Source organism: Brachionichthys hirsutus, chromosome 19 (assembly GCF_040956055.1).
Source record: "Brachionichthys hirsutus isolate HB-005 chromosome 19, CSIRO-AGI_Bhir_v1, whole genome shotgun sequence".
NCBI classification, from domain to species: domain Eukaryota; kingdom Metazoa; phylum Chordata; class Actinopteri; order Lophiiformes; family Brachionichthyidae; genus Brachionichthys; species Brachionichthys hirsutus.
Window position 1 is genome coordinate 8,976,867 of NC_090915.1, and position 13,453 is coordinate 8,990,319.

A 13,453-nucleotide genomic window follows, 5' to 3' on the forward strand; every position below is an offset into this window, starting at 1 on the left:
ACAACCATCAGCTGCATCAGAGGCTGCTGTTTGGAGCGGAGGCATGATTGGCTACAGGAAGCAGACATGTTGCAGTGTAGGATGCAGCTCCGGAACGCTGGACCTCCTCCTCTCCTCTGCTCCCTCAATTCACGTTGTAAGCCCTGACACTAGCTGAAGGAGGCGTGACTTGATGCCAATGATGGATGCATAGATGAGGGAGTTGTAAACTGCTGCATATGTTAATATACACCAAATAGTTCATTTTTCTGCATAAACATTGCCTCAAACAATGGGGGCATAATAATTTTGTCTCCAACATAATAATTCAGGCCCTGCAATAGAAATGGATGTTGGAAGCTAGGCTGCAGTTCATAAAGAAAAGTCCATCCATTTTCTTGTAGAAGAGACGATTGTCTGTTTTTCCTGTACTCTATGTGTTAAATGTGTCAAAGAACTGTGGCATATTGTTGGCTATGTGTAAGGGAACATGTATGATTTCCATGAAGCACACAGAATCATCATCATCACCATCATTATTATATTTTCCCAGTGAAAATTCTACAAAAATAACCATTCATCCATTTTCTTGTAGATGAGATGTCGGGCTTATGATGATGCATTGATGATGCATTGATTTTGCCTAAGGACACAACGACAACGTACACATGTGCCCGAACCACCAACCTCTCGATCATCGGACGACCCTCTCAACCACCTGCGCCACCGTCGCCCGTCGCTTTTCACGGGAGTTGCTGGAGCTTATCTCGCCTTTGGGCAAGAGGCGGGGTACACCTCGGACGCGTCGCCAGCAGCGCCACACGGCGACAGACGACCATTCACGCACACACTCATACACTAAGGACAATTTGCAGTAATTAATTCACCTAAATTGCATGTTTTTGGAGGCGGGAGGAATCCGGAGAAGACCCAGGCGGACAAGAACATGCAAACTCTGCACAGACAGGAGTCAAACCCGTTACCTTCTTGCTGGGAGGCAACAGCGCTAACCACTACGCCACCATGCCGCCCCCAATAAGAAAGTCAATCAAATTAAAGTACTGTCATATTATGGCTAAATATTTAAAGTAGAGTAAAGGATAAAGCAGCAGCAGTTTACCTGCGCTTGGATATAAAGATATGTTTTGTCTGGAACATAAAACATTTACACATGAACAGAAAGAAATTAGGTATAATGCCATTTTGAAAGGTTGTTTTGATGCTTTAACGTCTTTTATGCATCTGACAGACATGTGCTCGCAGCTTTCTTTCATGTCTATTTCATTTCGGAGTGCAAAACCAACACATTACATCCACCTTTGCATGCAGGCTACAGCGGGTTTATCATGCTGCACCATTTCACTCCGTGTTTGTAGATTTCTAAAATCCCTGTTGATTTATTCCATTCCTGTTGAAGTGAATGTCGCATTCTGCATATTTTAGATGTGTGGCTAAATTTCCTCCGCATCCAACCAATTAGCTCAGTTCCATCTGTTCCGGTTTCTAATCCTCGCGGTTTCACAGCTTTTTAGCCTGTAACTACAACACAGAGCACATTTGCTATCACACTGCCTACACTGCGTTGTCACAGTGAGTAATTGACATCAGCTTATGTGTGTGTGGGGGGGGGGGGGGAGCTCATGTAAGTCCATGCATGGGTATGTGTGTATCCCAGTTAGACCCTGACATGATGTAATCCATTTAAAAGGATTTTCAATAATCCGAGAGGCCCTACATATTGGCAGTGTCATATTTTGTTTATGCCTTTATTCGTGAGGCTAATAAGCGGCCCAAAAAGATCTCCAGAAACATGTTCTGAAATTCAGCCCGTGTCGTTCAGATTTATTTATTTTTTGCTGCTGTTTCTATATCCAGCACCAACAAAGGAGGATTTAAAGATGTAGTTGCCCAGGAAACAGCTCTATGAGGTGCATTATTAATTGTGGTTGGGTTGATTATGGATTTAATAAGATTATAATTAGTACCACAGATCCCTTTGAACGGTATTAAACATTCAGAATAGTTAAAGAAGGGGAGAAATCCTCCCTCACAACCATTTGTCTTCAATCTGCTGAAGATAGAAGATGTAACCAGGTAAAGACATTCAAACTACTGAATTGTATTTAATTCTTTTGTAGGTTTGACTGAGACTTAGCTATTTCTATTATATTCAAGAGAAGACAGACATCTCTATAACTGACACTTCCAAAACTCAAGCCGTTTTCCCGCACTGGGCCGTTCACTAGAGTGGCAACACACTCCCAAACTGACTGTCTTCATCTGTCAAATCCCAATCATTTCCAGCTGGATGTGCAACACGTCGCCAGGCTTCTGTCTCCTTCATGATTAGTCACCTTTTGTCCCATTCTTAGTTCAAATTTTATAGATTATAGAGATGTTCTTGACCTGCTTCAGCAAGTTTTTCTTTACACATATTTTAGAAGCGACTTTAAGATTCACAACCGACTCATCTGACAGCAGGAATTATGAGATCCTATGCTATTTTAATTTTGGGTTGCGAGAAAAAAGTTATTTCTATCTACTCTTGAACCTGTAGACTCTACAAAATTGTAGAATGATGGCACATCAAGCACTCCACAGCAAAAATAAGTTATTAAAGGGCAAGATTGTGCTGTGACACTGCTGCGTGCAAGCAATGAATGTGCATGCATGTGCACACACATCTTGTGCACGTTCGCCCTCTGTGACATCACAGAGGAGGAGCTTTCTGCCAGACTCGTTTTGTTAGCTGCAAACTATGCAGGATCGACTGGAGGGTTTATTTTGCTGTTTTTGGGTTGGGTGACCCCAAAACCACCAAAATAGTTGTGTAGAAACATGGGAAAAGTGAGTTTTACAAAACATGTCTCCTTTAAGTTACATCTAAGGACATTTTTGTAAATGAGGCACCCGGCTTTATACTAACTAACTGGCAGGTCATTAACAATTACTAAAATTCATAATTTTTCAGTGACATCAACCTGTGATCCACCAGGAGGAACATAAGACTCATTTTTCAAAATTCGGGAGTTGACTCTCAGAAAATATTTGAAATATGATTATGGGTTGGCCTGGCGTTCCCTGATATACATTGAATCTTCTTAAATTACTGGAGGCATGAAGCTGCGCAGGCCAGGCCAGCAGTGTCCTCGGTCAAACCATACTGCTTGGCTGTAGGCGCTAAGGAGGTTAGGACAGGAAGACGGAGTGGAAGGGAAGATGAATGGAGACAGAGGAGAGGAACATTATATAAGGACCGTGGGCAAAGGGAAAAGACATGGGATTTATGGGAGTGTTGAAGCAGAGAGAACAGAGGACACACAAGGGAAGACAGGGAAGACAAAGAGATGAGAGAAGAATGCGGGGGGGGGGGGGGGGGTTGGCTTGTATACGTAGTGAAAATCACGATAACAACAAGGGTAGCCAACTACTCAGCACGCTAATTTGCAGAACGGCTTTCCTCTGCACAATTATCGTGGCAGTCCTCCAGCTTTATTTTTTTTTTCGGGGCAAAATTCAACTCGCGTTTTCTCTGATTGGTTGTCCTGATCTTTTAATCCTAACCTCAGCCAGTCTCACTCATTTTACCTGAACCTAACCAAACCTAACCATCAAAGACTAGCCATCGGAGACAGACTGGGATGGCTCTCGTCGAGAAAAACAGTGGAATGCATGACAATTGTGATTTGGAAAAAAGTGCAATGAGCACATTTCAATTCAGATTCAGATAACACAGACAGCCGGGAAAAAATGTTTATAGGGGGCACCTATTGCACAAGTTATTAATGGATCTAAATTCAACCTTTTATACACAAATTATGATACCCTCAGGCGTGCTTTGTGTGTGTGTGTGTGTGTGTGTGTGTGTGTGTGTCTGTGTGTGTGTTTGTGTGTTTGTGTTTGTGCATCTTTAGACATAAAAACTGAGTTTTGAAAAAAGTCAACCCATATTTTATAGATTTTTTGTATTAATTACAACCTGTAAATTGTAGATGAAATATAGCCAGTGATGCATGATGTACATTCCAGCAGGCGTAATTTATCATAAATGTCTCCCAATATAAAATGTAGCAATTGCATCAGAAAATTAGTGATTGCAGCTGTCTGCATTTCACTGGCTTGCAATTGGGTTTTAGTGTATGAGATGACGCAATAGTACCCACTCTGTATGCAACTATGCCATCAAAACGAATGCAGTTATAAGAAAACAGCTATTCAGAAGCCGTACACCGTAGCAACCTCTGTGCATTATAGGGTTAAGTAGATGGATGTACAGCAGAAAAGAAATATGCATATCATTTCCTCTTCTCCGACAATTTCCTTTCAAAGTTTGTTCTGTTTAGCTCTCAACAGTTTTACTTAAGTAACAGAACAAAGAGGAGAAAGAGAAATGGACTGGTAAAAAGAGGATAATGTAGTTATACAGAGACTAATTCCACCATCTGAAAGCACAGAGTCGGAGATAAACTCAATTAAGAAAGGAATAAAACCTTCTGCCTAAAACTCACCCTGCCTAATAGCCATTATTAAATCAGTCACGTGGGTCAAAACAATATGAATTTTCAGATTATCCTGTGGGAGGTAGGCCAGTTGCTTCATGATGGACAACTATTACGTCCAACAGTTTGTCTCTGCGTCTTTGATCAGAGGAAGATGAAGTGGAGATTACTGGGGTGAGCTGATGTAACATGATGGTTGTGGATTATTGATTTCGACATTATCCCCTTTGCACTGGGATGGCCCATATCATCACGAGGACTCTAGTCTGAGTGGGCCACCCACTATCAGTACACAATCGTCGCCATGGAGATGGTGTTCAGCAGGGAGACAGCTGTGGCCTTTCAGAGGCAAACATGCAGCATACAGAAGGTCATTCCTCACCAAAGGTACCTTTCTCTGACTGTCGATCACAGATTGTTTGCAGGCAACCGGTCTGAAGGTTCTTTGCTGAGTATTTAGAAGCAGTCTATCCTCTCAATACTTTTTCATCTTCCATTCTCCTCCAGTTCGGTGGCAAAATAAAGAGGGCATTGAAAGAGCAAAAAGAGACATGAGCATCGAGCTGGGCGCCTTTAGATTAGGTAGAGTGGCTCAATAGAGTCGAGCATAGCTTAACGTCTCGCTCCTCGACCTGCCCCTCAACTCAACACTGCTGTGCTGTGACAAAATGTTTAACTAAACTTCACTTAACCAGCGATGAAAACCTGAGGTTACTAGTAGCACAACTGACCGCTCGCACGGGTGCTACAAAAACAACACTAGCACATTATTTTAGTGACTTTTGGCATATCTGTTACAGTTTAGAGATTTATATACTTCAATAAATATCTACAAGCTTCTAATTTAACCAGTAAATGATGCAATAATATATTATGAAGGCCACAATGTGTGTTTTTGCGCTTACAGGCTGAACTCCAATCTATTAAGGGGTTTTTTTCAGTTCTATGAGAAAGCCCACAGTATATCTGGATGTGCAAACATGAAAGAATGAAGCTGCTCTCGTGGCTGAGCTTCTCTTATTCTGACTGATCCACAGCCGAGTCCTTCTCTGCATGGATGAGCATGATGCACTCTGTGTTGTTGCAGCTGTCAGCAGTGACAGAGAGAAGACTGCAGGGCACTCAGCTGGACTATCTTCAATAGCATCTATCGTATATACTGTATATATATAAAAAATAATATTTGCAAAAATATACATGTATGATTGATTATATAAAACTAGAAAAGCAGACCTCCGCCGAGGAGCTCGTTCCCCTCATAATTACACAGTCCACATGGTGATCTGGATCATCTCAAAAGGTTCTAAATTGTTCTTGGTATCCTTTATACATCAACCATGAAGAGTAAAAGTGAATCGAGGGGGTGTGTATTTTTAACAGATTTTTGAATCCGTAAATGGAGTTTTCAATGTTAAAATGTAACATTTTTTCCTGGCTCCATTCTGGATCAGATACAGATGAAATCAGATGAGATATTGAGGAACACATTTTGAAGCTCCATTGACTGCAATGTTAATGAAAATATCAAACTGATTGATAATCCAGGATCTCTTCTGGATCATCACCAGAATTTATCCATCTGTTCCAAACATTACCTGCGAATTTGATCAAGATCCGTCCAGAACGTTTTGAGTTATCTTGCTAACAGACAAACAAATGCTGGCGATTACATAAGCTCCGCCTTGTTGGAGGTAATTCCAGGGTTGAAATCAACACGCTGTCTGCTGCATGCAGAGTTTGTGCAGGTGCGTGCTGAAATGTTACTTACAGAAACAGTTTGTTTTATTCATGCCTGCCTGCATTTTCTTAGAATCTTTCTGTGTTCACGACATGATGGTGAGGAAGTGAACTGCACTTTGTCCCATAAACAAAGAAATGGAAGTGAGTCTGCACTAGCTTTTCCAATGTGAACTCACAAGTGCTCCTGCAGCATGTTGATGAGGAGAGGACTGAGTGGTGACGAACTAATTTAGCCTGAAGTGAAGCGTAAAGTGTTTCGAGATGCAACAAAAAGGTTTTAGTCTATTTTACTGCAACAGAAGCAGCCTCTGTTACCGCCGTCATTTCCCTTATGACAGCCTGCATGTTGCCAAGACAACGGCTCACACACCTTGTCATCTGAGACCACCTGGGGAGGCCTTCAAAAGACAAATTCACTAAATACACAAATGCATGCATGAACATACAGCACACTGAGCCACACCCCCCTCCTAATCCATTGTACACCGCGTTGCACATGCCCGCATGTCTGAATGAGCAAGACCAAACAGGGGGGGGGGGGGGGGGGTATGTGTGCACAGGGCCATGTGAGTCACTTCATTATACACAGCTGCGTCCTTGAAGAATAAAAGCTGCAGATGGCTATAATAAAAGTACGCTGTATGCACGCTCTCTGCAAACACACAGCGTCACAATAACTGGAGCGTGGATGGACAAATCGTGCTCGTTGTGTGTGTGTGTCAGGGAAAAAAAAAAAAAAGCACGTTTGGGCGGTGAATGTGGGAACTTTACTAGTTTCCTGTGTTGCTGTTTTTCCTGACGAAGTGTGGCGACCTCTTGCTTCAGAGCTCGGTTCCTCTCCTCCAGCAACAGAAAGCTGTTCGCATTGTAGACCGAGAGTCCTGCGGTTGGCCGGGCTGAAACTTCACGTCTTGACTGCAAAAAAATCGCACACACAAAAATATCAAGAAAAAACTCATGTGAGGAAAAGTGGCCAGTATTTGATGTTTCAGACAATAACATCATTAGGTAGGTGTCATGCTATATATAGTGTAGCAACACCAATGTGCTAGCGGCTCTCTGAGGCTGTCCGACCACCAATGTGCTCATTACCGCCGCCAAGGAGGTTATGCCTGTGCCGCTGTTTGTCTGTCCGTTTGTTCCTCAATATCAGTTGAAAATTGATTGAAGTTTATGGAATTTATCATGAAAAATGTCTGCTGGATTTGATCCAGAATGAGGTCAGATTTCTTTTTTACATTGAAACCCCCATTTATGGGGGTATCAACTCCGATTAATTTTTACTTTATATGGTTGGTCTATAAATATACCAATAACAATTTAGAACCTTTTGATGATGATCCAGATCACCATGTGGACTGTGTAAATCCAACTACGAGGGGAATGAGCTGCTTGGTGGAGGTCTGCGCTCTCTGAGTGCTTTTCTATTAATGATAATGTTAACAAGCTGACGTTAATCTGTTTACGGCTTTACAGTCATAGTTTAGCATGTTTCCATACTAACATTTGCTAATTAGCATTTAAATCAAAGTGCATACTCTTTAATTTAGTAGACATTTCTGTAAAAACACGGTCAATCAAATTGTGAACTTGACACAAGACAAAGAAATGATTGGTGCCTAAAATTACTCCAATTAATCATGATGGACTGCACGAATAATTGCAATTTTATAGGAATCAGTTTCACATAATCTGGGAAGCAATAATATATTTTTCCCATTGGATAAATCCAAACGTTGACCTGCTTGATTCGTCATCTGATGGATGTCAGTGATCAAATAGACAGCATCTATCCAGGAGTTAAGATGTAGTGTGGGTGAATAAAGGGGGCTATGAACCAACAAGCCAGTACAAAGATTAGGTGGAAGAAACAAGCACCTCATTTGAGTTCTGATTGGGTATTGGGCTGCTGTCACTCGACTGGGGTTTTAGTTCCATCCTGTAGAGTCAGTTACAGGAACAGGATTACCAGAGCTGAAAATGAAGCTGCTGCTGCAACAGGTTTTTAGCCTCAGCAGGATTTGCCAGTCAGTTTTCTCCTTAAAAATGTTCTTGATGGGATTACCCCCCCCCCCCCCCCCCTCCCCCTTAGAAACACGCTGCATATCTGTAATGGGCAGGCTGGGAGCTTTTCTTGACGTCTGCAACTAGTTTCCTGCAACTCTCTGTTAGTTTTCCTTCATGCCAGACATCAATTTGTACAACTTGATGGCACTTTTTTTTTTTAATCACACCTGTCTTGTTTAAGAATAGAACTTCTGTGCTGTCAATCTTGGCAGAGCGCTTGGAGATAACAGAACAGAGCAGCTGTTTGGATGAGTTAAAGCTGAGGGAGGCTGGAAAAGCTGTCTTTGCCTGAAGTTAAACATCCTTCATTGATGGAAGCATGCTGCGCTCTACATCATCAGGAAAAATATCTCCTCCCTGGATGTTCATCTAAACTACTATGACTGATAAAAATCTGTGAAATAGAAATATTTCAGAGAGCTCCAAAGCAAAACTCCTCAAAGGGGTGGAGTCTTACATTTGCCTCCTGAAAAAGAGATGCTGCCATATTTCAAAAACATTAACATAATCACAGAATTAAAAGAAGCCTTATTTTTGCTTTCTCTTATCTACATTTTCTCTACATTTGAATTGCACAACCTTTATGAGGTGAAAATAACTCATTGTGCACATTCGGCACTCCAGACTAAACAGGAAGTAACTTGATATTATTTGAGTACTGTATATCAATTAGCGCAGCGTTTGGTTTCTTATCAGTCTCACAAAAAAAAAAAACACTCACACACCCAGCGAGACAACAACCAGATCCCCTGAGAGAACGCCAGACTATCATTGTCCACAAATCAAATTCTAAAAACAACGTTTCCACAGACAGCCAGAGCTGCTAAAGATGGCCCTGCCGAGCAGATGGAGAGACGGCCAGATCCACCTGCCAAGCAGACAGACCCACCAGGGTAATACGGTGGATTTCCCAGGAACACAGATATAGATAGACACGCCAACCATGGACTCTGGGCTTTTCAAAAAGCCTCACACATTTATGCACGTTTATTTATTTAGATTGAGATATCCATATGAAAACGATGCTTCACAACCAAAAACTCTCGGCGTAATGATCTGTCCATCCATCCATCCATCCATCAGTCCATCCGTCCTTTTTCTTGTAGGTTGCTGGAGCCTATCCCAGCTTGCTGTAAGTGATCAATGCAGGAAGAAGACTTGTGAACAAATACAATTAAGGTACACACACAGATTATGCATTCCAGGAAAATGTGGAAAAAATGGTTTGGATGTTTACCAAATTGTCTGAAATGCAGCACCCCAGTGATCTGAATGGAAGCCGGGGTGAGTGTTTATCAAGCAAAGCAGATAACGTGGGTAGCTATTAAAATGTTCCAACATGTAATTGTCTAATGGGGGCTTTCTGCTGCTTTATGGACACAGTTAGGCCTCCCTGTACTTTGGTCATAATTAATAGTTACACAGTCTAAACATTGCAACTCATTATCACGCATGTAAATGTGTTTGCATTCATTCAGTGGTTTATGTGCGTCTTTCGGCGGAAGCACAGAGGAGAATGGACGAAACCTCCAGCTTGACTCACAACAGGAGCCCCAGGATGCCCCCCCAGGTAATCTTATTGATACTACCGAGGTGATTTAAATAGACTGTCTCATCGCCATCTGGTGTTTAAGTGAAATGCTTGCATCAGTAGGCAAACACACACCCACCGATCTGCCGTAATAATAATAATAATAATAATAATAATGGGAATAAAATCCTCCCTTATTTTTTTTACCTGCGTTAGTGTTGCTTTGGACGCGTTTCACTTGGACTGTGGATGACGTAAACTCTTAAATCAGCGACTCAGGTAATTCAATAACCCTCATAAAGGGAATACGCGCCGTCTGAGCTGTCCTAGAATGAATTCAATACCCAGAGTCATCAATTTGGAAGAGAATCAAATCAACAGGATCCAACGATCCAGTAAAAAAAAAAAAAAAAAAAAGTCACTGCGGGTTTATCGCCATGCGTGTTTGCTGATAGAGAAAATGACAGCGTCCTACCTTATAGGCAACACCCCCATTGTCCCAAAATGACTGTCTTCCGTTCCCGTCGCGTCGCACGCCGGCGGTGCGGGCGTCGGATCCACGTCAGTGTTTTCGCACGTGGATGCGCGCCGCTGCGTGCAGCTGCAAGCAGCGTTTCCAAAGCTGCGGCTTTAATAGCGCACCGTGTCTGTCCATCACTGCAACAGGATGGACGTCCCGCCCCAGGAGTGAAGGGGAGCTTCCACACTGGTCGGTCTCTCTCTCTCTCTCTCTCTCTCATCTCACACACACACGCACACACACACATCCTTCTCCTGCTTGCTGCTGGATGTGGATTTCCTGTTCGACTAACCACAGAGAACAAGATGCAACAGAACCCTCTAAACAAAATTACATAAATAAACGGTCTTCGTCTAAATAAATCGTTTGAGCACTGATTGCATGAAATCATCAGCTGTAAATCATCATCTGTAAATCACCAGCAATAAATCACCAGATGCTCACAGCATCCCTGTCGCCTCTATCGTATCTCGTCTTACTCTTCAATCGCACAGAAGAGAGTGACGACATTTCTGACATGATTTGCACAAACCTCCATCCAACAACTCGCTACATGCATCAAATAAAATCAGAGCTGTCACGATCCTGGCCAAACTCAGATACGACCACTGCTGTGCGCTCTCTCTCTCTCTCTCTCTCTCTCTCTCTCTCCATCTCTTCTACATCTGATCAGAGAACACAAATGAAATCCCTGAGGTGGTTTCCACTGAGGCTACATCAGCAGCAGCTCTATTGAAAGCCCTTCTCTGTTTTACACTGGGACAGGGGCGCAGAGCGGAAGCAGGACGTTATCGCTGTGCCACACTGTTGCCTAGCAACACTTGCTCACTGTTTCCATCCGGACCAGACGCGTCCCTTTCGTTGTGAACTGGTTTTCAGGTGTGTCATCAATGTCTCATTCAAAATAATACAAATAGACGTGCGTTGTCGACGCAGTGAAGTAGGGAATGTAGGTGTTGTCGTCATTTCTAGACATTCACCATCACACACAAAATCTCTCAAATGTTGTTTAATTAAGTCACGTGTGCCGGATTCCTTCCACATTTTTAACAGAAGTTAGTTTTTAGAAGTATGGTATGCTGATCCAAAAAATTTTGTGCACCGCAGATTTCAGCATCCCTTACGGACCGATAAAAGAGGAGGTCTGCTTTAGGGTAGCCATGGGATCGTTTTATCCCGGCTGCCAGGATGAAGGAGCAGCAGTAACAGGCCGGAGCTCTGTGGTACAGCGGTACCTTGCTCCTAGAGTGCTGCTGGTGATGGTGCATGTTTCTGGCATCAATCATGGCGAGCTGTCTCTGGATCCACTGCAACTCCATCTGAGACTGCCTCAGTAGCTCCTCGACATGAATCCTGAACTTGTGATCTGGCATCATCTCCTGCAAAACCCACACGGCCAGATTACACATGCTGCAAGCCTCGCACGCTTTACACAGCTCCATGTGCTTTGTTTTACACGTGTACAAGAGAAGAAGAAAAAAGATCCAGCAATTTTGTATAGTAAGGGAAAATAAAATCTAAACAGATTTTAACTATTTGTGTTGAGTACTGTTTGTGTTTACGTGAGTCCCATTTAAATATTTTTGATGTTACATTGACAGCCAATGCAGTATTACATTTTCCTTTCTCGAACATCTTGTGCGCTCTTATTTTGGTAGGCTGGCACTCAAATGCAACGGAAATCCAACAGTGAAGATGTAATTTTCAGCCTTGTCATCACTTCAAACAGAAAATAATGTGTTTGAAAGTTACTGCAAAATGAAATGTTTCAGTGAAATGAGTGTATTTTTATTAGCATCAGCGTCCAGTACATTGAATGAGACATACAGAATCTAGTCAAGACATTTTTGGTACTTACTGGAGGATTCCTTCATCTTTCATTCACAAAAATCACAGAACTTTCCTCTCACTTTAGAAAGCAAAGCATCGATCCCTGACGCTGTTTGGCACTGCTGCCCCCTGCATCAGTCCTACTGCATGGATTTGTAGATGCCGACTCCCGAAAGGGAGAGATGCTCGACTGAGTTACGTAAGAGAGGATTACTGTATCGCTGCGGCGCAATGGCAGGAGGGAGCGACGTAAGAGCATCCATTATTATCAGCCGGTGCTCAATCCCATCCTCGACTGCAGTGGCCTGGTTGTATCGTTCCCAGCACTCTGCACTCGCACGTGGAGGGTTAGGAAGGTTAATGCTGTTTGTGCCTCAGGAGATTTGACTTATCTGATACTGCCACAGCATCAAACACACTCAGCTCACAGCTGAGTGGAAAAAAAATCACATTAAAGTTTAAGGAATGAAATGAATGAACTGTTTAATTGCTTTCATAGTTTTTCTTTGAGACAATAGAGCTCCCTTTCCCCTTGTTGCCCTCTGATCCAGAAGGGTGACGGTTGTGTCAGTCCATGAAGAGCAGGATTACTGCTATAATCGATGCCGACAGAGGGGCATTCTGATCACTTGCGGTACTCTATTTGTGTCGCCCGACAAACTTGTTGCTCACCTTTTGCTTAAGATAATCACTGACATTTAGTAAGGGACACAGTACGGGTCATGCATGGCAAAATGTAGCGAAACAAATGTACAGCTCGTGGTGCATTTATAAAACAGATTCTCCTCTCATACAGTAATCAGTTATGATTCAGAATTTTCTCTTTTGTTTCATCATCATCTTGGAAAAAGAAAAACCATAAGGAGATAGGAAATGACATTTAGGACCAACATCTCACAATATTAAAGTGAGGAGAAACTGTCCTTATGGTGACAGCTCATGTTGAGCTTTAAAGCTCTTAAGTCACTAACACTCATTCACATTGTGTACATTACATGTTCATCCTGTACTTGACCTTTACCCCGTCTCCTGATAAACCGATAAATATTTATTCTGCTTGCATTAGTTCTTGATAAAATGAGGCTGGCTTGGGCTGCGTTAGAAGTGAGAGCATATTGAACTCCGGAACTGCCATGTGTTGAAAACGAGCTTGAAAGCGGAGTCCATGTTGGCCATTCAGAATTCAGAAGTTACTAAAATAAATCCTTTATTGCCAAATTAAATACAAAAATCAAATGACGCAATTGTAATAAATGTTCTAAAAGATTCTAACAATTGTATTACATA

The 13,453-nt window shown here is 42.3% G+C and overlaps 1 protein-coding gene across 1 annotated transcript in view; it reads right to left on the bottom strand.

Annotated features, from left to right (window-relative positions):
- The window catches only part of rimbp2a (RIMS binding protein 2a), a 46,787-nt gene extending 35,111 nt beyond the window's left edge, over positions 1–11,676 (bottom strand). The window contains exons 1-2 of the mRNA XM_068752815.1: positions 11,572–11,676; positions 6,990–7,133 (exon numbers count right to left, since the gene is read on the bottom strand). Coding sequence (XP_068608916.1) covers positions 6,990–7,133; positions 11,572–11,655 — 228 coding nt within the window. The 5' untranslated portion in view covers positions 11,656–11,676. The remainder of the gene's footprint in view (positions 1–6,989; positions 7,134–11,571) is intronic.
- Positions 11,677–13,453: the final 1,777 nt, after the last annotated feature.